At 42.5% G+C, this 26,135-nt stretch overlaps 1 protein-coding gene across 1 annotated transcript in view; it reads right to left on the minus strand.

Moving 5' to 3' along the window:
• Positions 1 to 24,224, minus strand: part of Alk (ALK receptor tyrosine kinase) — a 507,293-nt gene extending 483,069 nt beyond the window's left edge. The window contains exons 1-2 of the mRNA XM_042696640.1: positions 24,116 to 24,224; positions 4,345 to 4,509 (exon numbers count right to left, since the gene is read on the minus strand). Coding sequence (XP_042552574.1) covers positions 4,345 to 4,509; positions 24,116 to 24,206 — 256 coding nt within the window. The 5' untranslated portion in view covers positions 24,207 to 24,224. The remainder of the gene's footprint in view (positions 1 to 4,344; positions 4,510 to 24,115) is intronic.
• Positions 24,225 to 26,135: the final 1,911 nt, after the last annotated feature.

Genomic DNA, 26,135 nt, shown 5'->3' on the forward strand with positions numbered 1-26,135 from the left:
GAATCAGAGTCGTGAGAGGGAGTTGAGTTGAAATGGGATGACTATAACACTACTCTTCACTGAATCTAAACCCACTCTTCTTTCTAGAGGATGGAGGGGTTGGGAAGGGAGCTTTCAAGAGGAGGAGGGAATGCGTTTCCCATTTTTAAGTTAGAGCTTCTCCTAGATGTCAAAATTTTTTTCCTTATGGGAAGAAGAAAAAAACGTGCTCCCCTGACTGAATTCTATAACTGTGTGAAGCAGTAGACCTCAAATATGCCCCTGGCTCTTCTTTAAAAGTCACAGAGTGCCTCAACCTGATGATTCCTCAAGATTTTATTAATTTATCATATTGTATTCCATCAAAATGATCACTTTTTATTATCTTGCTGCGCTGAATTGTATGTCCCTTATTATTCCCAGTCACAGAGGCCATAAATTAAAATCATTCAAAATTTATACTCTTACAGTTCATTATCTATGATTGGTATTATCTTTCTGCCTTGTTCCTGGCCCTTCTTTATTGCCTGACAAGAAATATTGCAATAGAGTCTAAATACCATCCAAACCAATAAATATTCAGTTAAAAAAATAAACCAGTACTGGACTGTGCTGAAGGATATCCTAGCCTTTCTCTGTCTCTACTACAAGCACACTTCCTGACTATGACGGAGGGACTGAGGATGTAAAGATCGGAAAGTTAGAAATGGAACATTGTCCCCTGTGCCCATTTGGCATGTGTTTTCTCTTCTTGAAGAGAGAAGCAGGCTGGTAGGCCTGTTTCACAAAGAACAATCCTCAGTAGTGATGAAATGAATTGATGAGAAACTCATTATTGGATGTCCCATGCACGTCACTGTCGTGGTGGGGATCCTGGGGATGGCTATTTGAATAGAGATGCTTTCCTGAGGCTTCATAAAAACAAATACAAGTTTCTGGCTATGGAGCAATTCCCCCATGTTATGTTGGGGTGTGATTGCTCACTAAAGCACTTGGGCAAGCACAGCCATCTTTGGTGGCTTTTGTTGTGGCTTTTCTCACCACTGCTGCATCCTTGGGGACAGTGACACTATCACACAGGGTAAGCAGTAGCTTTGTAGAGAGATGGATGTGGACACTCTGGACCTAAAAATTGAGTATTCCAACCCTGACTGCCTCATCGAATGGGAGAACTTTTGCATTCCGTGCCTGCCCTGAGCCTTGAGGATCAAGCTTCATAAAATCACAAAGACATCGATGTTTTCATCCTAGGGAACGTTGGGAAATGAACATTTCCTTTCGCTTCCTTCCCTCTTCTGCTCTCGCTCTGCTTTTCTGCAGCACTCAGTGTAACACGCATGCGCCAGAGGTCACCGGGGAGAAGGTGGAGAACAAGAAGCAGGTCAGAGAGTGGCAGTGCACAATTTATAAGTACTCTTTAAAAAATTTAAAAAGCGCCAACTCTCAGACTGAAATTGCTCTACTTTACCAAGTCTGTGGAACTCACATGTCATCTTTCTCTCTTTAATTGGAAGTACTGGGATTTGAACTCAGGACCTTGAGGGATTTTTTGTTTTTTTGGCTAGGCAAATGTTACTCTTTAAGCCACACTATCAGACCATCATTTTTCATTAAGGTCTTGTGCTTTTGACTCACCCAGCTTTGGATGGTGATCTTCTCATCTCACTTCCTGAGTAGCTGGGGTTATAAGGTTGAACCATTATACTGAGCTTGCTTTTTGACATAGGGTCTAACTTTTGCCCTGTCTAGCCTTGAACCACAACCCTTCCACCTCTACCTCCTAAATAGCTGTGATTAAAGAACTGAGACTCCATACCTAGCCCTGGCCCTCTTGATCTCATTCAACTAAAATCAAGACCACATCCTTGATTATATTATTTTTTCAAATTTGCAATGAGCCAAAGTACATGTTTCGAGATGCCAAGTGATACAATCCAGACATTGCTAAGGGTGGGTGAATAAGAGGAAATCTGGAAGGTAGTTCATCCACAGTATTAGCAGCCTCAGAATCACCTGAGAAACATTAAAAAGAAAAGCAAACCCAAATAATCCCACGGGAATAGAAATGGCAATGTACTACTGCATTTCACCCACCCGACAGAAAAAAAATGATAGTCTGGCAACACCTGTGGTTGGTGAGGACGTGAAGTCATGAGATCAGAAGCACTGACATCATCGCGCATGGGAGAGCACAAGTTGGAAATAAGTCAGCATTACCTGGAAACTGGTGCTGTGCCACACTGCTCAACTAGTTTTTTCCATCTTCGTTAACTGTCCTTTAGAAACTCTGGCAGAAGTGTGCCAGGAGACTTCCAAAGTGCTTACTGGTCATCACAACAGACAATGCTTTTGATGATTGACAAAAAAGTAAATAAATAAATAAAATCTTGAGCATCCCAACTGTCCAATGCCAGTGGAAGAGAGGATTTTTGATCTTTTCGTGGAATAGATTCAATATGGTACCACAGCTACATGTATCAAAACGAGCAAATTCTAAAATGACAGTGTGATTCCATTCTTGTGAAAAGCTTGCAGACTTATCAATGCATTCGGGGCTGTCTACGTAGGATGATAAAGAAAGGTAAATGCAGATTGTGGGTATCTAGGAGGGCCTAGGTGACAGCGGGTATCTGTGAAGAAATTGGGTCAATTGTATCTTTAATCCATGTATACATGAGAGATAAGCATGTAAAATATGTCTATTCCTAGGCTCAAGCTGGGAGCGAGGCAGTACTTTCTATAACTTCATTGGAAGAGTCTGATGCATGCATTCTTGGGTTAGAGCCTCTCACCCATATCATATTCACTCTCTCAGTCACGCGTGCACACACACACACACACACACACACAAAATCACACACACACACACACACACACACATCACAATCGAAATCATAATATACATCAGACACTGGCACCCAAGCGAAAATGGCTTAAAATATAAGTCAGCATTAGGCAATCTCAAGAGTGTCCTAAAAGCAGAAGAGGTCGGCTGGTGGAACACATAACAAAGAAGAATGCCTCACAGTTCAAGGCTGATGCGTCCTCAGCCTGAGAGCATTGTTACTTCTATGCCACCTCTATCAGCTTCTCTGAAAAACTCTCCAATTGTATGCGCCCAAGACAATCACCCTCCAAAGATGGCCGCCAAGCAGCTCTGGCCATTGGTGTTATTACAGAGAAAGAAACATGATGTGGTAGAACGTGCCCTCGTCTGGATCCACAGGCACAGGCCCTGGGATCTCAAGCCAATCACTGTTTTTGTCTGAGTCCTAGCTCTCTTACCTTTCCTTCTTCCTGGTTAAATCTTAAATTCAATGAGACAGTTTGGGGCAGGGAGGGGATGCCTTGAAAATTAAAAGTCTAACTCAGAATGAATGTCCAGTAAGCCCATTACCATTTCAGTTATAACTTCTTCATAAAGACGAGAAACTTGTGCTGTCAGTTTGGGGTCAGTAGAGTTTTCTGAGTTCAAGAAGTTGAGCTCCCTAAGGTTTGGCTTGGAGAGACCTGAAGGCTGGATGCTTCCTTATCTTTCTCTAAAAATTATAAATATGTAACAAGTATCACTACTTATACAGAGTCTAGCCTGTCTCAGGCCCTGAAAACTCAGAAAGGGATGTTCACAAACAGCTCAGAACCACTGGAAACACCATGCAAAATAAGCATGTAGCTTGAATATTCATGAGTGGCTTTGAAACAAATATTTAACCCAGTACCTTCCAAATTAAGATTGCCAATAAAAATGCAGGCCACCCAATCATATTTGAATTTTTCAGAACAAGTAGAATAGTATTTAATATAGGTATGCACTGACTGTTGCATGTGACATGCTTATACTACAAAAGAAAATCATTTGCTGTTCATCTAAAATTCAAATTCATTGGGTGCCATATAGGTATGCTTTCTGGCAAGCCCCTTCCAAATGGATAAGCCTTGAAAAGTCTTCATGGAAGAGAGTTAGAAAAATCTTATTTCTGTTATTTGGTAAAATAGTAAAAGATTGGGCTGATCTTGAAATTGGATCGAAATTCTCCCCTTCACTTCATATTAAAAGTCAATTTCACTGGGTGCCAGTGGCTCACTCTTCTAATCCTAGCTACTCAGGAGGCTAAGATCTGAGCCAGCCCTGGCAGGATAGTCCATGAGACTCTTATCTCCAATTAACCACCAGAAAACCAGAAGTGGAGCTGTGGCTCAAGTGGTAGAGTGCTACCCTTGAGCAGAAGAGTTCAAAGACCATACCCAGGCCCTGAGTTTAAGCCTCACAACAGACAAAAATAAAACAGATTTCAAGGAGGGACATGACTATTCCAGTCTGGTCCTGGCTCACTCAGGACACTTTCCAGTAGCCTCTAGCCTTACCTCTGGGCATCTCCTTGGAACGTTCTGCCTCAGGCCCATCCAACAAGTCCATGCTGGAGGCCTCCTCAGAGGGCACACGGCGCCAAGACCAGCTCTGGTTGCCAAGGCTATGCAGTGGAGGAGAATATTCCAGCTCACAGGGGAAGTCAAAGCTGCACTCCAGACCTGCAATGATAGCCAACAGTCAATGGAACAAGCTGCTTCCTAAGTGCAACCTCCCCAGGCCAGAAGAATGGCATTCAGCCATCTCATTAATGGCTTTTGTTCTACCCTGGAGGAGGACAGGTGTTCATTCCATAGGTAGCCAGGCTCTATACTGGTGAAAAGCATCCTAAGTAATGTAATCGTGTCCTTCCTGGGTTAAAGGATAAAAAAAAGAGTTAAGCAGGAGGACACTGAGTAGCTCTCATGCGTGAGGCTTCTTGGTGGCAGAAGAGGGTCTCAGAACTAGTGAAAAGAGCTTGCCTGAGCAACCAGTTAGTTCTCAACCTGTGTCTGCCTCTGACATTTACCTACTGCACAGATCTAGGCAAGCCAATTAACCTCTATGGTCCTCAGTTTCCCCATTTTCCCAGGATGATAGTATCTACTTCTCACATTTGCCATAAGTAATGGGAGTAAAACAGTTTTGTCTCCATAACCATCAGTGTCCAGGAGAAATCTTAGTCCTGTCCTGTCCTGCATGACTGAGAAGAAACAGAGCCAAAGTGAACGGCAGTTTTGTCTGCAATCCTGTTCTGCCATCCTATAAACCACCCCTCAGCCTCTACACCAGCAGAGAAGGCCAAGGCAATGGACCAGGGTTTACTCTCTCCTGAAAGTGACAGGGAAGGACACCCAGGGAGGCAGGCAGGAAGAACCTGTACCACAGAACATTTATCATCTCCTCGCGGACATTTCTGGGTAAAATTATCCGTAGGTCCCAATGATTCCATGTTTCCCCTGTAAGGGCACACAGGACAGACAGTTTCTCTTTCCTCTCCTTGCTCATGCTCTGTTATCTGAGGTGGCCGAAAGACTTTGCCTGTGGTAGGTTCTCATGGCTAGAAGCAGCATTAAGAGAGGATGTGCCAACATGTAATTCATTCCACCACCTCTTACTTCATCTGCTCTGCTTAGCCTTGAGGCTCTGAGAAAAAAAGATAATGCGATATAAAGAACAGAACATTGAACCAGAAAGAGGGAGAATTTGGTTTGGATCCAGGCTGAGCCAGTTACTCCTCATATATAATTTTGTTCCTCTGTAAAACAAATGGATAGTGAGCTAGATGAGTAGAAATATGCATCCAGTGAACTCTTTCAGGGCTCTCCTTCCCCTCCCTCCTCTCCTCTCCTTCTCCTTCTCCTTTTCCCTCTCCCTATCCTGCTCCTTCTCCCTCTCTACTTCTCCCTCCTCTTCAGCTTCTTCCTCTTCCTCCTCATCCTCTTCTCCTTTTTCTCCTCTTCTTTCTTCTTCTTCTTGCCAGTACTAAGGCTTGAACTCACATCCTAGGCACTGTCACTTAGCTTTTTTTGCCCAAGGCTGGTGCTCTACCATTTGAGCATAACTCCCCTTCCAGCTTTTTGATGGTTAGTTGGAGATAAGAATCTCACAAACATTCCTGCCTGGGCTGGCTTCCAACCACAGTCCTCAGAGCTCACCCCCCCCCCCAGGTGCGAGCTACCAGCATTCCCTGCCCCTCACAACCAGATGATTTCTAAAATTCCTACTTTGCTGAATGAACCTGTTTAAGGTCCTGAGGTCCTTGTCTGAGAAAGGGTGATTGTTAATTTGATAAGTCAATCCAATCAGACAGCAGTGCTAATGGGTACTCACTCTAAATGAGCACTAGTGCTTCATAACAGCTGTTTCTGGAGCTGCTACTCCCCTGATCACCAAGACCAGGGTCAAAAAGCAGGCCTGATTCTAGCTCAGGCACCTTGTCACCAGATGGTTCTCTAGTCAAACCCATAGGCTGATGGCACTGTCCTGGATTGAGAATGAACTCTTTCCCATTGACACTAGCCAAACCATCTGAGTAAGGAGAGAAGACAAAAAAAATCCTTCAATTACACTTCTATTAAGTATCTTTCTGCTTCAAGCAGCTAGTAGATATTTATGTTCCCAACTTCTCTCCAGGAGCTGCCCTTTCTGGTCCTGAGGTTAATACCACTCAGCCTTTCATGATCCAGACAATTCACCTTTATAATGGCGAGCTGAAATGGGGTAGGTCTCATCCTGTTTGAGTTGACATGCTGCTTTGCTGCCTATGCATTTTATTGGCTCTGAAGACTGTCCACCTGTCTCTGGGGCTGAACTGAGACTTCAGAACTGGACCCCAGGAATCATAGGCTGCTTTTTGGCCTTGAGTAGGAAAGTAATGACCAAAACCATCCACATTACTGAATGCGTAGGTGAGAAGACTGGGAAGGAAACCGTCGGAGGCTACCACCTTGCTCAGCTTCCATTTGTGACAACTCTTGGTGCCTTTTTGAAAATTTTGGCTGCTGGGAGCATCTTCTACCTTGATTATTCTCCTCCACCTAATGATGATATTCCATTTATATCTGGGACAGAAGTATGCTGTGGCAAATCAGCCACTCCTTTTCAAATATGTTCTGTGTGCTTATTAGACAAGCAGACAACCTAACATACAATTCCAGCACAGAGCATTATCCGTTCTGGATCTGTACACTCTGCAGGGTCTGATAATCCTGATAATTAGCTGTGTTTGCCCCAGACTCTGGCTAATGAAACAAGCTATCCACATGCCCCATCATCAAGTGATTTTAAATTCTGACTCAGAACACAGCTGTCAAAGCTGGCTTTCGGTAGGAAAAGTACTTGACGTTACTGCTCATTTTGGGTGAAATTGAATTGAGCTTTTCTTCATTCTGATTTATCATACAACAGGTTTGAGTAGTTTTGGGGTTTTGTTTTTGTTTTTCCTTCCAAGCTACTCTCAGTGCTTTGCAGGCAATAATATCTAAAACTTCATGCTCACATTCTCTAACAGCATCAGGATAATTCTCCTTTTCCTTTAGCCTTCTTGGAGGTTCTAGACCTGAAATGCTTCTAGAATTCTCTGCCTTTGCCCTCCACTGAATCGAGGCCTGTAAAGACTGTAAGCCTGTTTCATAGACAGGACTCAGAGGGATGAAGAACTTCAGAGGTGCTCAGCTTTTTGCAGCCCAGTGGCAGAGGCAGGTTGACATATCCACTCAACATCTCTGGCCAACAGCCAAAGACTAGGCTAGGTCCATTTCTAATATCACCATATCTAATCTGAAGAACAACCCTGAGAGGGGTTGATGTCTTCCCTTCTGCAGACAAGGAAGGGGAAGCTTAAAAGTTTGACTCTACTGGCCAAAGATGAAAGGACTCCTGTGAAGGACAGTTAGACTCAGACCTGAGGCTCGATAAAGCCTGCAGACAAAGAGTTCTTGACCACGGCTCTCAACCCAGGGTCAAAGAGTAAGCAAAAGGAAAATGTATAAGAAAGTTATAAAATATATTTTGGTTATTATTTGACCTACAGGATTTTCACTGATACAAAGGCTTTCCCACTGCCCTCAGGGGACAGGTCTATATTTCCCAGAGAAAGGACCATTTTGCAGCTACTATCACCTTAGGGAGAATCTACATTTCAACCTGGTTATTGTGCATGCTCAGTTTGCAAGAATCTGACTGTTAAAAGAACAGCCAGGAGAAAGAGACAATTATGACGTGTCAGTTAAAAATGTAAAAGATAGGTAAGAATGTTGAAAGGGGTGACATTGATCAAGATGTATTGTGTTCATAAACTGCTTTGTTAAATGGAAACTCTTTTGTACAACCACTTAAAGGTAATTTTTTAAACCAAAAATAATATAAAAGAAAGAGAAAGACACACTTTTCACAGCCTCACTGATATGGACTTTCCCATCACTCTCTTCATGGACAAAAGATAAGCTAATGGAACCTTCTGGAAATGATTGGCCATGGAGAGAATGCTAAGAGCGACAAAGGGAGAGGTGTTTGGTAGGACAGTGCAGGATCCTGTGCTGCACACAGAATCTTTAGGGGATTAGCAGGCCTATTCCCTTCTCTCTATCTAGTTTCTGCATTTGAAACCTTGAAGTCAAGGAATATCCACTCCCTTCGCTGACTTCCTTCTCTGGAGGTCACAGGCTCTACAGGAGTCCTCTGGGCTGACACAGCCAAACCTACAAACATTAGGTACCTTCACTATTTTCGAAGACCCTGCTAACACTTTTTTTTTATTGTGAAAATACTGTACAGAGGAGTTACAATTTCATGGTCAAGATAGTGCGTACATTTCTTATCAAGCATTGTAGCCTCCTCCTTTGTTTACCCTTCCCATCCCTTCTCAGCCTCCCCCACCCCCCAGCCAATCCTCCCCACCCCCCCACCAAAGTTGTAAAGTTCATTTTCAACATGACAACTTGTACTTCTCATTGTTGCAACGGGTCCACCTGTATCCTTATTTAAACGACTTGTTTTTCCCCTTCCCCTCCACAAATTATACCAACTTCAAATACAGTGAAAGCAGGGGTTATACTGTGGGGGAGGGACATACAAAGCAACAAAGAAATAATCTTATAAATGCTTTAGAAACAAATGCATGAAAGAAAAAAAAAACATTTAAATACATCTCTTAGGGTTCATTTTCCTAACATCACCTTATCTGACCTTTTCTGCTTGACTCATATATATACTAGATATTGCAAATAAGGGAAACCATGGGACCTATGTTTCTTTGGGCCTGGCTTATTTCACTTAATATAATTTTTTCCAAGTCTTTCCATTTCCTCACAAATGGGGCAATGTCATTCTTTCTGATGGAGGCATAGAATTCCATTGTATATATATACCACATTTTCTTGATCCATTCATCTACTGAGGGGCATCTAGGTTGGTTCCATATCTTAGCTATGGTAAATAATGCTGCAATAAACATAGTTGTGCTGGTAGCTTTAGTGTGGTCTTGTTTGTAAGCATTTGGGTAAATGCCCAAAAGTGGGATTGCGGGTCATAGGGGAGCTCTATGTGGAGTCTTTTGAGGAACCTCCATACTGCTTTCCAAAGTGGTTGAACAAGTTTACATTCCCACCAACAATGCAGTAAGGTTCCCTTCTGTCCACATCTGTTGTTATTAGGGTTCTTGATTTTTGCCATTCTAACTGGGGGGAGATGGTATCTCAATGTTGTTTTGATTCCTGCTAACACTTTTTCCCAAGTCAGACTCAGGATACTCTAGATGAAAACAGACTCAGAGTACACTCTACCAAGATCTTACTGTTATTATTCCCAATAGATGCATAGCTTAGGGATTTTAAGGTTACACCTGCATTAAAACCTGGGATTCAAAGTTCCCATCTAGGTTTCCTTCTGGATGCCCTAGGTAAGTCGAGTCTGGTCTGCAATTCCAATGGGAGAAGTAAAGATGGCAGTTTCTACAGCCATCAGGATGGATCTGTTAGTCAGAAGAGGTCCATGAAAGAGTTTATTTACCTAGATTCTCAGATCTGAATGCTTATATAACATTATCAGGCTCACAACTAGTTTACGACCTGGCAACACAGTTGTTCATTTTTGCTGAGTTATTTTCCTGCTAAAATTGCTTATCTCTTTCTAGTTGTCCTGACTTCCTGTTAGGCTGCTGGGATGAAGGCAGCCTGACATTGGGCCTCGTGCCTTTTCAGGCGGTAACAGCAGTGTCTATGGTCTCAATCAGCCCTATGGTCTTTTCTTATATGTCTGTGCCCATAGGTCCTATTCATTAAGTGATCTTAGTAGCATGATGATTGATTCACAGGAGTAGAGTACAGGACTTGAGATCTGATTCTGCTTCAGCCACCTGTCAGCTGGGCAATGTGGGACACTCATTTCCTCTGGGTCTTGGGTCACTACAGTGATAATACTAACTTCACAGAACCGCTGAAAGGGCTCAAGGGGCCATGTGCTCCAAATGGAGAAATACCCAGAACACATTGGCCAATTCAGAGTTTTCAAAGGCATGCCAGATCTTAACACAGATTCATGTCTATCATGAGAAACAGTCCTCATGCGGGATTGTCTAGCTGACAGTCTGAAGAGAGTGATCAAAGACATGCCTTGCTCTGCTATTTTCTTCTTATACCCTGGTAAGACTGGTGTTGTTTTTAGGTTATAATTGCAATCAGGAGCAGTGATATTTGAGGTCAATCATTTCTCCCCTTGGACAGAGGAAAAGACCTAGGTAAGGGCAAGGGTTTACCCCAGGTCATGTCACTGGCCAGAGTTTCTCATACACAAAGACCTTTATCCAGGCTATGAAGGCCTTTCCAAATGCTACCTCTCCAGGGAGCACCAGACCCGAGCTAGGCTGAATGTCAGAAGCATGGAAACTTCAGCTCTCTATTCTTCAGCCTCCACTTACCAACACACCCAGCAAGGCTGGTTTGCTTCATGGCATATCCAAATGCCAATGTATTTCTGACAAGTCTGCTTTGTGTATTCAATAAAGAACCATATAAAGTGCCAATCATATGTGGTAATTCACTCACAGTTGGCCTTTAGAAGCATCTGTATTTGAAGCTACAGTTTGTTAAATAGAGTTTGAAAAATCAGAGTTCTCACACACACACACAGACACACACACACACACACACACACACGCATGCATGTGCATGCATGTGCACGCACACACACACACACACACACACACACACACACACACACACACCTGTAAGAGATCCTTTACCATTGTTCCTAAGACACACGACAGCATCTTCTGTTCTCAAGAGCTCTTCAAAATTGCACAACTGTAGATTTTCAGAATAAAGGGACCTTGGAGACTACAATGTGGAAACTGCAGCCAAAGATAATAGAGGGGCTTTCTACAATGATCAGACTGCAGAATTGTAACTAAAATCCACTTCTTGACCCTGTCTTTGTCCTCATCATTGTCATCATCGTCATCATCATCATCATCATCATCATCATCATCATCATCATCATCTGAAGTTGTGGTTAAGGAAACAAAGCAATAATTTAAATTTTTCCAAAATCCAGACTGATTTTTTTTCTAGAATGAACTCACAAGAATATGCATGGCTTGCTTTCAAATATCTCTAAATGACCAAATGGCTCAACTAATCCCTGAGGTAGCTCTGTGGTTCTCTCATCCTACATATATCTCTCTGCCAACAAACTGCTTTTTGATGGGTACTGGAAACTTCCAGTTGGTGAACAGGTCTGTCCATGGGCCAAAAGGTCTGGAAAAAGTCAGGGTGTGAGAGAACAAACATCGAACTGGGAGTATAAGGGAAAATTACTCAGGAATTCTTGTAAAGCCTCCCAATGCTAGGCCAATTAGCCTTGTGCTTTGGGGCAATCCATTTATCCACAGAGTTTTGGTTCCCTCCTGACTGAATCAGGGAGAATTTTAATACTAATGATGATGACAAAAAATAATGGTATCTGCAATGATGCTTACCTAAGTTAGTAAATGTTGACTTGCTTTCTGAACTATACAAGTGATGTTTTCATTACCTTAGTTCTGTAATGTAGACACACTGCATACATAACTGAATTACTATGCCTTAGATTTATCACTGAATAGACTTACAGAATCTAAAGAGATGCTGACTAGAATGGGTGTTCCCTCTCCTCTTTCCCTGTTTTTTTTTAATCAACATCCCTGGGAGTTAGGGATGTGGTACAAAGATGTCTAGGGAGGCAATATATGTGTAATTAGATGAATACATCATTGTAAAATGAGGATTTGCATAGAGGCCATCTGAAGGACTTGTGAGAAAGATGAAATGCAATCGCACACAATGAGCACCAAAACCAAGCAAGTTGGTTTGCACACAGCTTCGCCATATTTAATAGTGGCTGTCAATGCTATTATTCTTCAAGTGGACACAGGTCAGAAATTGGAGAAGAGGCATTAAGAGGTAGGTGTCCAACCTTGAAGGCTCCCAGTCAGAGGGGTCAAAGCAAAAGTGATGACATTATGCATCTTATTCATTCTTTCCTTTGGGAGGTTCTATTCTAGTATCCCTTTGGAAGACCTCAGTTGAGATGATCTGGATTCTAACTCTGGACCTTTGATACAACTTCATGTAAGCCAGTTATTCTTTAGAGACTCAGCATCCTCAATCTCAAGTAGAGGAAATGGTAGGGGGAAAGAAAGATGGTCAGGTCTTTTCCTATCTCTGTCATTCTAAGACTGATTGCCTCTTTTGAACAAAGTGATCAAAACAAGTTCTCTACTTTGGCTCTAGCCAGCTGGTGGGCAAGAACCCAGGAGTCTTTACTTCCAACCCAGCCTGGATGATTTAGAACTGCTATTCTCCTTCTCAAGATAATCTCCTACAGGAACACTTAGCCCACAAGTTACCTCTGTTATTAATCCACCAGCTGCCAACAACATCTGGTCATTCACTTCATAACACTAAGTACCAAACCTGGTCCCTGTCCACCTCCACCGCAACCACTATTCATTTGTCATGGGTCCCCAGAATTTGAAATCATTTACTTCCTGCCCATCATCCTGCTCCCTGTAATACATCTGGAAACCAATCACCCAATTCAAGACATCTGTTTGACTCACTTATAATCAAGCTGCAGTGAAGAAGGGCCGAGTCTCCTTCAATCAATTAATTACACAAACACAGCCTTGGGAGCAGGAGGTACATGTGCATGGGTGCACACAATGGAGGAAGATGGGCACAGAAAGCTCAGTTCTCACTTCTCTTGAGTGTGTCTATGTTACAGATAGAAATGTGCAAACCTTCTCTGAACCTCAGAACAGAATAATGACAGCAATAAAGACTGCAGGCATTCTGAAGTTAGCTAGCCCAGCCTTCTCCTTGGGGGAAACTGAGGTTCCAAAAGGTAAATTGACTTGGCCAAGGTCACATGCCTTGGATCTGAAGAACTGAGAGAGCTGAGACCAGAACCCAATTAGGGTTCTCTCATTCCAGAGCTCTCCTTGCAGTTTTTCAGAAAACATTCAGTGTGTGTGTGTGTGTGTGTGTGTGTGTGTGTGTGTGTGTGTGTGTGTGTGTGTGTGTGTGTGTGTGTGTGTGTGTGTGTGTGTGTGTGTGTGTGTGTGTGTGTTAGAGTGGGATCTTGAGTAGGACATGATGGAAACCTTTGTAGCTTGTTCCACAGCTAAATATTAAATGTCTCCGAAAGGGATCTGTCTACATGAGATTTCTGAACCAACACTGGAAAAGATCCCTGAGCTATGTATCACCCATGACAACAGGAGGCAGCTGATGGCCCATGGAGACAGAGACTAAGTAAAATGGCCTCCCTGCGCACCCTCCTGTTTCTGAAGAGAAAGGATCTGCTGGGTGTTGCATATAATCATAAGCTTCCTTCCTATGACAATCGTGAAGACAACAGGCTACATAATCATGGACTCTGCCCATCAGGGACTCCCAGTCCAATTGAGGGGAAGGGCTTACCCAGGTTTAACAAGATCCTAGAGTAAGAAGACCTAGTGAGAGTACAAGAATATCCAATAAGGAAGTTTCTGGACTTCATCTTGAAGGGTGAAAAGATTTTGACAGGTGCTAAGAGTTCATCTAGGAAGTGTACTGAGATTTGGGGAAGGAATATGAATTACTTGATGGCTAGGGATGTGGCTCTGTGGTATAGCATGGATCTAACAGGTGTGAGACCCTGGCTCAATCCTAGTACTATAAAAAAGATACAGAAAAGATCATTCACGGCATACAGAGAGCAAAAAAAAAAAAAGATTTGAGGCAGGAAGGAAGTAATATTACTTAGTATGATTGTGTGTATTTTTAAGCTAGACTATGCAGGTAGTATTATGGCTAAAGATAAAAATGCTTTCAGGTTGTATGGGGCACGACCAGGGGTTTAAACAAGTTTTAAACAAAACACATCTCACAAAATATATCCCTGACACCAGACTGTTGGTTCTCACTGTAATAGGTAGGCCTCATCCCACCTTCAAAACTACTAGTGCAATACCCGTGGATTGTGTCCTCACAGCCCTCACCACAAAGCTGTCACTGGGAATCATGACGACCAACAAAACTAAGTGGAGTAAGAAAGCAATTCAAAGTAATAAAACTCACAAGTGTCAGAGCAGAGGGCCCAGGTGAGTTTCTTTTCATCATCAGTCTGTGCTTTACCTTCAGGTTGACGCTGGGAGGCTGTTAGTGAGGATATTACAGAGGAGGCCTCAATAGGCAGTGAACTAAGATCTATGGCTGCCAAATTCAGTCTTTAGTTCAGTGATCACCAGAATGTAGTTTCTGGTGCTTTCCAGGTGACTATGAGGCAACTGGACTAATCCTGGCAATATGTTCGTGCCCATCATAAAGGTATTGGGCCTGAACTGAAGCAATCCTCTGGTCAGCATGACTCTATTGTGCTTCTAGAGACCCAAGATATTCAGATAATGGGAGAGGTAAAGCAAGAGATGAGCTGATGTGTAAAGGACAACCGTGAGTTCAGGCATTCAGAGGAATATGAACCATCACTTATGCTGCTGCTACAAAGAAGCAAGGGGTGAGCTCTGGCAAACAGAAGGCCAAGGTCAGAATCTCCACTTTGCCACTAGTCCTGGGGCCCAGTGTTCTTCAACACTGACATCTCAGGGCCTTTATTTCCCCACTTGGAATATAAAGGTATTTGACCAGACACAACGTCTATGAATTTTTCACAAACCAAATTATTCTAGTGGGCTTTGGCTAGAGCTCTGTTAATCTGAGGTCTCTTCTGACATTTAGTTTTGTATCTGAGCTTGCTCTTGACAAAATATTTCATTTTAAGAGGACTTCCTCCCATTTCTCTCACCCTTGGTCAGTCATTCACCTGCATACGTTTTGGACACATGTCTTTCTAGGGTGGTAAGAAATGCTCTATGTACAATATCTCAGCTGTCCCAAAGCTGTCAAAACACAAATTCCTCAGTTCACTCATGCCTACGGAAATGCTTCTTTAGATTGAAATGAGAGACAGAAAAAATTAAGCCTGCCTGAATATGTTTTTAAAAAAATCAGTTTTGAATTCTACACCAAAGTTAAGCCCAACCTAGGAGCTCTACTCCTCTTAGACACTTTCCTTTCCTGAAACCAGCTAATATGACCTCAAAATAAAGAAGTTGATGGCAATATCCCCTTAGTCTTCACTAAAACACAGAGTCCCAGGGGCTGGAAAGCTCTAGGTTGGGAACTGAGAAACCCGAGTCATCTCCTAGTTCGCCTCTGGGTTGTTCGGCAAGTATCACAATCTAGTGTGTATTTATTGAGAATGTGACAGAGCACATTACCCTAGGGTAAGTACTGTGAATGCAAAAGGAAATAATATATGAATTCCTTGACCTCTATATAATCTTGAAAGAGTGATGCTCTAGCACCACAAGACCTGGGATGCAGGAACAGCATGAGGTCAGAGGTCCGGAATGCTGGGGAGAACCATTATATTAGCCGGTTCTGTGAGAACCTGGAGGAATAATGTGAGTGCCAACCTTCCTGGATTGTCGGGCTTAGGGGTTAAAGCTTACCATGATTACTTATAGGATCCAAAAAAATCTGACAGGCATGCCAAGCTTTACAAAAATGGAATGAACTTTACTAGTAGGTATTGGTGGTCATAAGACTCAGAAAACCTGAGAATAAAATGGAGTAAGTATTCCTAGCCAGTATCAATGTTTTTCAGACCCAGAAGGAATCTCTCTCCTAGGATGAATTGGAGTGTGGGGGTAATTACCCAAATACAAACACAATCACTCAAGCAGTATTTATGAAGCATTTGCCTAGTGGAATTTTTGGGTCTATCTTAGACCTGTAATGAAAGTGCAACTTAGGAACAAAGAGCTTCTCAAACTGTAGATACTCATTAAATGAGCAAATGTAACATAGACAGGTAAATTCATGAAAGGGACATTCAGCATGTTCTCTGACTTCCATTTGGGCAAAGTAGACTCACACATGATTGCTTTATTAAGTGACTTAGTTTATTCTTGGATGACTACTAAAACTAGAAATGAGGAAATTGATTTGGTTGAAAAGAAACAGCAAGAAATGGCCTGGTCTCTTGAGGCTGAGATCACCAAGGAAGGATTCTTGGAGAATATGGATGTCCAAGATATAATGCAATTTAGAATCTCTCTAGGTTTCAAAAGGGGATAATACCATCCTAGTGGAATCAAGAGAATCCCAAGGAGAAAGATTAGGGTAGCCTTGGCACTCAGAAAGATCTCTGTGATCTAGAAAGCACCTTAAGGGGAGCTTTGCAGACAGATGAGTTCAAGGAAAGGAAAAACCCACCACGTGTGGACAGAGTAGAATAAGAAAGTAAGAAATATGGAGGGAAGGAGATATTTGCAGGGGGAGAAAAGACCCTGTTACCGTCTTTGTTCCACTTCATCCCCAGACAGTTTCAGAACTAATAGTGGATGATTCCTTCATATGAAAATTCTGTATTCTCTAGTTATTGTGCCTCTACCATCTCCTAATTCTCTTTTCTCTTCAATATCTTTATCTTCTCACATGAACTATCACAAATCTCTGGGTTTTCACACTCCAATCACCAGCCTCAGTTTCAATCTCGATGCTGACTGTCCCCTGTCCCCTCCCCCAGTCCCTGTCTCGTTTGTTCAATATGAATCTCATCACCTGCTCTTCTTCCTCTAGATATTTTGGTTCCACCTCTACTGGCTAAATGTTTCTTGACTTCTCTGCATCAGTCAATGGCAACTCTACCCACTGAAGTACTCAAGCTGGAGCTCTTGAATAACCTTTCAAGGAGTACTCTGTATCCAGAGCCTTTCCTACAACCTAACCCTGGGTATGCACCCAAAGCTACTGATTCCCTAGCATTGCTCCTGCTGCTCCCTCCCAGGTCCTATATACTTTGTTCAGAGCTTGACCTGGTCTTACACATGCCATTGTGCATACATCTCCTCTGTCCAGAGTGCCTTTATCAGTGGTATCTGCTCCCAGAGTCCATGGCCCATCTCCACTACCTATATTCTGCCTCCTTCCCTCTCTGAGTTTCAGAGAACATTCAGCATGCCTCTGTTCCTGTGTAATAGAGCAGGCATGAATCTCTTGAGCATTCTTTGAGGGAAGAGAGTATATCCTATTTTAGAATACCATCAAGCATATAGCTGGTGCACAATGAATGTTAGTAGCCAGTCAAGGGAAGAAAGTAATGTAGACAGGCAGGGATGCAGGAAGGACCCTCAAAAGAGTGGTCAAGTCTGAAGTTAGCATGAGTAAGTGATGTGGCCCAGATGTGAGAGTTAAAATCACATTAACCAGGAAAGAAAATACATGGACAGACAAGACAGATATAGATAACTAATGGGCACCATTCTTGCCTACATGGCTTAAGGCCTTACTCATGCCAAAGATATCACTCCTTGGTTATCAAAAAGACCCCACTTTGGGTTCCCTACCTGGGAATCATTCAGAAGAACCCCATCCCTGGACCTACCTGAAAGTGCTACCTTCTGCTGCTGCTGCTGACCAGCTGCACAATCCAACAGCTTCCTTATTTGGTCTTACTTAACCCTGAAACTCCCTGCTGTCAGCGCCCCTTGTATCTCTGACTCCGTTTGGTGTTACCCGATGCCCTCTTCAGCGCTGATTAAAGTCCAATCTGATCTGTTGAAGTCTCTGTCTCCATCTTTCCCATTCCACTTGATCTTTTCTAATGTCACTCTTTCCACATTTATTTGTATCTCTCTCTTTTTCTGCAAGTGTCTTTTTGTTTCGGTCTTTCTAATCCACTGTCTCTCTTTTCCTTTGCCAGTGTCTATCTATGAGAATAGGTTGGTGCATGCGTGTGTGCGTGTGTGCGTGTGTGTGTGTGTGTGTGTGTGTGTGTGTGTGTGGTGTGTCTGTGTGTGTGTGTGTGTGTGTGCAGGCTCTGGGACTTGGACTCAGGGTGTAGGCACTGTCCCTGAGCTTTTTCTCAAGGCTAGCACTCTACCATTTAAGCTACAACATCAATTGTAGCTTTTTTCTGAGTAGTTTGTTGGAGACAGTTTTACAGCCTTTCTTGCCCGAGATGGCTTCCAATGGCAATTCTCATATCTCAGCCTCCTGAGTAGCTAGGATTCCAGGCATGAGACTACCAGCACCCAGCTTCTGTGACAATTATTTTTTTTTTTAATTTAATTTAATTTTATTTGAGAACATACTGTACAGAGGGGTTACAATTACATGGGCAGGATAATGCATACATTTCTTACCAAGCATTGCAGCCTCCTCCTTTGTTTACCCTTCACCTCCCTTCCCAGCCTCCCCCCTCCCTCCCACCGAATCATACCACCCTTACCCCCCCCCCCCCCCGACATTGTAAAGCTGGTTTTGACATGACATTTTGTACTTCTCATTGTTGCAACAGGTGTGACAATTATTTTTAATGGATCTCTAACTTGCTTTTTCATCATTCTGTCAGTTGGTCAACATTCTCTTATTCTTTTTGATTCTAGTCTGTTTCTTTTCTGCCTCTCCTCACTCAACTTACCATTAACAGAGGAAAAACTGTTCATCACTATCGAATGCATCTTTATTTTAATGATATCTGACCAAGAGAGACATTTTTACACATGTCTTTTCTAAGCCAACTGTTTTTGATTGAATTTCCGTGGGTTGAGTTCATCTGTTCCCAGCAGGTGAATGGCTCTTGAGGTGAGAGGTGTGGTCCCTGTGACTAAGATGCCTTTTGCTGAGAGGCCTTTTGCCTTCTCAGTCATAGGTATAATCAGATGCATGGGCTAGGAAAGAATTTGACTTCTGAGCTCAGTGAAATAGTGCTGGGAAGAGCCTATAAAGTACCTGGCTTGTTGGGGACAAAGAAGTTGGTAAGGCTACTCGTAGTCCTGACAACCACAAGGGAGGCTGGGAACTGCTTTTCACTCACACCAGGTTCCAGAGGGACCAGAATAGCTGGTCATGGCCAGACCCATTAAATATGTAATTTCAAAAATGTGATCAAACTGACTTCCTGCCAGGAAGCTATGAAGCATATGCCAGGGGGAGGTTAAAGGACCTTTTGTTTTCCAGTTTTGATTTTATGTTAGGTTGACTTTTCTTTGAGAGAAAGAGATATTTAATTTGCCCACGCTTTTCAATCAAAGAAATTGATATATTAGCAGGATGGGGTGGAAGGTGGAGGGATGGAAACACCAGGAAAAATAATTAGAAAGTTTAATTTTCTTTGCAAAAGCACCAGCCCCGAAATTGGATGAGTCTCCATGGACTAGAAAGTAGGCACAGTGTTAGTAGAACTTTTATTCAAAGCCCAGCAACAATGGCTTTGTTACGCTCCAGCGTGGGGAGGATTGCGTTATTGTGCAGGAGTCCGTGTTCTGGACACTGGGAGGTTAGAGGGACAATGGTTTGAATGGATAACAAACTGAGTAGCTTAAATAACAGAAATGTATCTCCCCTCTGTTCTGGAGGTTATACATAGGTAACGAGATATGGTCGGGACCACACTGCCTCTCACACCCTGGAGAAGGGCCTTTCTCTTAGCTGCTTGTGTTGCCAACAGCCTTGGTGTTTCTACTGTAAATCTCCTATTCTATGGTCACCAAGTGTCTGCCCTAAATTTTCCTACATTTCCATTTTCCCTTCTTATAAAAATATACCAGTCACATGAGATTAGGGCCTATGCTAATCAAATATTGTGCTACTTATTTTGATTACATTTGCAAAAATTATCTCACTCATAGGTCCTGGAGTATTAGGACCTTAACATATCTTTCAGAAAGACATAATTCAACTCATAAGACAGCCTCATGGGAAGGGAAAAAAGATGGGAAAGTACCTGAGATGACCATCAGTGCCCAACTCCCATGTTAAGGAAGAAATAAATTTACTATCCTGTCTAGAATGGTCTCAATTTGGGAATAGCAAGTCTTAGTCCCACAGCGACTCAAGGCCTTGAATATCAGGAGTGTCACTTAGTCCAAACTCCAACTCTTGCATTGAGGTGGGATGTTCTCCAGGAAGACAAATTCATCTTTTGAAATAATCTTACAATGTGATAAGAGTGTTCAGCTCAGGGTCAGAGAGTGTGCACCTGCTCTGTAGCTTGAGGGCCCATTAATAAACTCCTTTTACTCTCAAAGAGACATTTTTGTAAACATGGAATATAATAGAATTGCCACCACTGCAATTTTGTAATAGAATTTAAGTACACAAAGAATGCAGAATAGCGGTTTGCAAAGGAGAATACTTTTTAAAAAACAAATGAAAATCTCCCTTTTCCTGCTTATCTGAGGCAGAAGTTTTTGTGGTTCTGTTTAAAATACTGATCTCATTGTCCTCATACCTAGATTGGGCAAATAAAGTTAAAATTAAGGGAGAATACAATGACTCCATGGCTCTAGAACTCAAAAGTGATCAAAACTGGTTTTCCTGACCTGCCCTGCCTTTCCTGTCTCTGGGCACCTAACGTTACCCAATGGAACCCAATGTATCTGAGTGGGCAGTTAGGGCCTAATGCTTTGAGACACCTATAAATAAGTCTAAAGACATCAGTACTGATGATAAAAGGAAAAAAATGAAACCAAAAGTATTTCTTTAGATGTGTTCCCCCTTTTCAAAGCCCTAAGGGAGGAGCGTTTAGCTTCCTGAATCCTGATGATAAAATTAGTGGACTCTCAAGACTCAGGCGACAAAGAGCTGGAATCTGATACCCAATGCCACTGAAGAGAATATATTTCACACAACATAAAAGGCCCCGACATAAATTAGAAGAAATATGGGGAGCCTTCAAAAAGGTAGGTCAAACTTTTTCCTCAAGCAGATAATTACAGGCTGGGGGTGAGTAAATCTTATTAGCCTCTCTCCACCTCGTCTCTTCTAATAAAACACTGGCAAAAAAAAAGAAAATACCCTCTTAGTTCAGGGTAGACAGCTTGCCTGAGTGAGGACCAGTCTGTCCATTGTGTCACCTGTGATTGGGTTGCTACTCACACCAGCCTCACCAGCCTCACAAGCACACAGGTGAAGACAGGCAGCCCAGCATGAAGTTCCACTGAGGACTTGCCAAATCTGGGTGACGTCTCTCTCTGTCTGAAGAACTATCCCCTCAGGCGTCAATTTTCCAGTTAAATTTCTCCGACCAAGTTTGAGGTCTTAAAATTAATGTAGTTGTTAACATTTCTTAAAATGTCTTACCTGGCAGCTGAAAGGTACGGATTTATCACCCGTGAGCCTGCTGGCCTCTTCAGTTCATAGACATTGTAAGCTTAGCCCCATAAACACCCGGAAGGGGAGGGGAATCTTCATTTTAACTCTGCCTTTAGAGTGGAATGTAGTAGGTTTTAGGGTGAATCCTCAATGTCTAGGCTTTGAGATACCACACCCCTACCCCAACCCCAGTGAGTCCATATTTCATGGAAAAGGGCCTAGCTAGCCTCCTTGAGATCTAGTTGTCTGGACTATGAACTCCAAGAAATCAGAGCCAAATGTTACCCATCTTTGAATGAACCTGGCATGGGAACAGGCCTGCAGAAGTAGAGGTGGTAGTGGTGGTGATGGTGTCCTCATAACTCTTAATTGAATTAAATATGGTGGGAAGATGAAAAGGATCTGAGACTATCTCTCTACTTAGTGAGGGTGTCACTAATCAAGAATTAGCTCTTCATTCCTATGAATCAATACCAATCACGTTTACTAACTTTGACAGTCCTGACCAATATTTTGGCAATAATTGACCAATGGTTCAGGTTTTCTCTACCAAGAAGTGAGATTATGAGGTTGTAGGCCACAGGAAGAGGATCTTAGAAAACATGAAATCTTCTCCCATAAGCCAAGTGTTGGTGGCTCATACCTGTAATCCTAGGTACTCAGGAGATTGAGATCTGAGAATAATGGTTCAAAGCCAGACCAGGTAGCAAAGTTCATGAGACTCTTATCTCCAATTAACCACCAGAAAATCGTAAGTGGCACTGTGGCTCAAAGTGGTAGAACAACTACCCATGAGTGAAAAAGCTCAGGGACAGTGCCCAGGCCCTGAATTCAAGCCCCATGACCAACAACAACAACAAAAATTCTTCTCCCTTTACCCCAATGTAGCCTGACACTTCATCCTCCTTTTATAGATAAGGAAGGTGAGGCTTAGAGAGATGAAGTAGATTTACCAAGCACAGCAGCAGGCTAAGTAGGGGCTTAGCAAACTCCTGTGGTTTTCTCCTTTTAATCTGTAACGTCTCTCAAGATGCTCCATAGGGAACAGGTCTATCATGCTCTGTGGTATGCAGGAGGTAGAACTACCTTTTATGGACATTCTACCTTTTATAAAAAGTTGTCCTACAGAGAGACTAAATGACTTTGAGAGCAAACTCAAAGTGTTATCTGCAGACCAGTTGTATTACAAATCTGGTTACAAGGCATTCATGATACAAAGGACCAGATTTCAATTATTTATAGACACTTGGCCTTATCATAAAATGACACTCAGTGTCTGGCTTACATGAAATCAAGAAGTAATTCTTATCTGGCATCTCCTGACAACCACTGATCCTTCTCTCCCTCTGGGAGGCTTAGAAGTTAGGAAAAACCATCCCAACACAGAGTATAATCCTATAATACCCTTGGGTTTCTGGTGCATTTTATTTTTTTTTTAGTTTGAAATGAAAGGTACCATTAATGTGAACCAAAACTAAATGCGTTATAGATGACGGGCAGCAGGCTTCAGACTGGAGCTTTTAGAACATCTCTGTTAGCTGCATTTTAAATAGCTCAGGCCCTGGGGCAGATATTGAATAGCAGGAATAGGTAAATATGCCCAGAAGGGAATCTAGAACTTAGTGGCTATGCTGGGTTCATAAATATATAATTGAATCAGGCCTGATGAGAGAATTCCATCTCTGGAGGCCTTCTACATTGGTTCATCAGATACAAGTTTTAAGAGAGCCTCCCAAGTGAGGAGATAGAGAGGGGAAGATGCACAGCATAGTTACCTGCCTTTGTGAAGCCCACCTTTGAAAAGCTCAGAAGTAGGAAAATGTTCCCCTATCGGCTCTCCTCCAAACCTGCCCTTTCCACCGCAAAGGTCAAACTGCTATGTGTTGCTATGTGCACTGAGAGGAAGAATAAGAACAGGGTGTAAATGTGGCCTTGTGAGCCCTCGGACAGCACCTTGTGGGCTGAGTAAGTGGCCCACTGGGAGAGAAAGTGAACTTAGAGGAATCCTAGCTGGACAGCTCACTCTGTGAGCATCTACTCATCTCACATTCCACCTCTGTAAAAATGAGAATGACACCTGCTCTCCTTACTTCTGAGCCTGTCACAGAATCAAATCATCAGAGACAATATCAGAGACCATGTGTGAGAAACTATTAAGAGACTACCCCCCAAAGTAAGGCAATTACTGGGGGGGCTCTGGAAGACTTGTGACCCTTATAAAAAAAAAACAATCCCCACTTTAGAGAGCATAATAGGGAATTTAGAGTTACAGTGTAAATAGGCACTGCATGGAATAGGAGGGTGTGCCAGGAATTCCATGCATTGTAAAGGCTGGGGATCAGATATGGCCACAGCCAAGCACTTGGCTTTCTCCACTGTACCAAATGCAGCTGGAATGGCTTAGCAGTGATGCTCTGGGCGGCGGGGGGGGGGGGGGGGGGGGGGGGGGTAGGGGGGATACGGGAAGCACAGCAATACCTCTGTTGCATTTAGAGGGGTCAAGGGATTCCTAGAACACCATTAATTACAAACTGAAATTCATAGCTTCCTTAATTATGAGGTAGCAATGGTGCATCACAAAAATAAGTATCAAAAATGTACTCACCATATCGACTGCGATGGGACAGGAAAGGGAAGGAATCTTTCATTGTCCAGGTCAGATTCCACACAAAATTATTAGGTGAAGGAGAAGGCATGTTTGTTGATGACTCTAAGGGCCTGTGACCTGGACACAAAAACACAAATTCAGGTTTTTAGAATGAGTCTTGTTTTCTTGTATTTGTTTTGTACAGTTCTTAAAGATATACATATGTATGTATTTTAAAGTATGTTTTTATTATCTTTAAGTAATTGTGCAAAGGAGTTACCATTCAACAAATTATGAAAACAAATTATGAAATTTATGAAAACAATGCATCATGGTAGATGCATAAACCCCTTTCCTCGTTTTCTCCCTTTCTCCCAACCCAATCCCTCCCTCGATTTTCTTAACTTTGTAGGATAAGCATTGAATATTAGGTCTGCCTTCTCCCCCTGCCACCCTTTCTTTATTTGTCTACTCCCTGCCTCTTGACTTGCCCCTCACACCTTTCAAGTGCCAGGTTCCTGGTATTCATTTTGTTAAGCTATGAGTTTGTTTTCCCGAAGAATGACACCATTTGAATTATCCCCTGTAAATACCACACTTCAGTTAGTGCATTTGTATGCACATGCATACAACCCTGTATATATTTATTTGTACATTTATAAATTAGTACTAGCTTCCACATAGGAAAGAACTTTTACTCTTCCCTTCAAATTTAAAACTAAAATTTTATTATTATCATTAAGTACTTGTGCAAAGAGTTTTCAACCAGCATTTCAGTTTGTGAGTAAAATGCATCTTGATCAGTGTCCCCTCTTTCCTCATTGTCCCCATCTCTCCCAAGCCAAGGAAGATGAATCTCATAGATATCAATTTCAGTCCTGGGGGAAAGTTCCTGGTGCTTTCATGACTTCCATCAGAAAGCTGTAGAATAAAGAACTGAGATGTTAGTAAAGTAAGTTGACCTCAGTATTGCGATGTCTGAATATTAGCTGGGTACAGGTGACTCCCTCATGTTATCCTGTTAATTCAGGAGGCTGAGATCTGAGGAGCACAGGTTGAAGCCAGCTTTGGCAGATAAATTTAAGACTCTTATCAACAATTAACTAGGGCTGGGAATGTGGCTTAGTGGTAGAGTGCTTACCTATAATGGATGAATCCCTGGATTGGACTCCTCAGTACCATATAAACAGAAAGAGCCAGAGGGGCACTGTGGTTAAAGTGGTAGAGTGCTAGCCTTGAGCAAAAGAAGCTCAGGGACAGTACTGAGGCCCTGAGTTCAAGCCCCAGGACTGGCAAAAGAAAAAAGGCAAAAATCTAGAAATGGAGATGTGGCTTAACTGAAAGTGCTTCAGCCTTGAGTATAAAAGCTAAGGGAGAGCTCAAGACCCTTAGTTCAAGCCCCAGTTCTCACCAAAAATAAAAGGAAAGAAGTCTGAATATTGTGGCCAGGTCTCCACCAAGGATCTCTGGAAGATGAACTAGAATGCGGGCGACATACTGGCTTGGTCTAGTAACTCTATCCAAAGTCTATTCTGCCTTAAGAACATACACAACTTTGAGAAGAGCTTCAATTCATCTTCATCCAAATAATGCTTCCATTTTTGTACTTTACCCTTATAACTTCACCTAATGTTGTTTGCTTGGGTTATTGCCTTATCAATGAGAGGGCTGAAACTGCACTCAGAAGTTATGAGCACTTGACAATTATGTTACTTTTAGGATGGAAAAAAAAGCTAGGTTATGGGTTTTCTCATATCCAAGAGGCCAGGGATCCACAGAGGATTAATGTTTCTGATTTGCATGGGAGAAAAGAAGGGTTGAGAGAAAAGAGCCAAGCAGCGTTAGGCCCTTCTTTAACAGTACCTCAAGTGAGTTTTTTTGTGGTTGAAAAGTCATTTCAATATATCTACAAATCAAATGAGCACACGCTGCCTGCTCTTATACAGTTCTCAGAAAATCCCCAAACTCAATCACTATTTGCTAATGTTTTATGACAGGCACAGCTTTTGCTGTTAAAAAGAAAAGGGGGAGAAGGGTT

This window comes from Dipodomys spectabilis, unplaced genomic scaffold (assembly GCF_019054845.1).
Source record: "Dipodomys spectabilis isolate Male_0828 unplaced genomic scaffold, ASM1905484v1 ptg000210l, whole genome shotgun sequence".
NCBI classification, from domain to species: Eukaryota; Metazoa; Chordata; class Mammalia; order Rodentia; family Heteromyidae; genus Dipodomys; species Dipodomys spectabilis.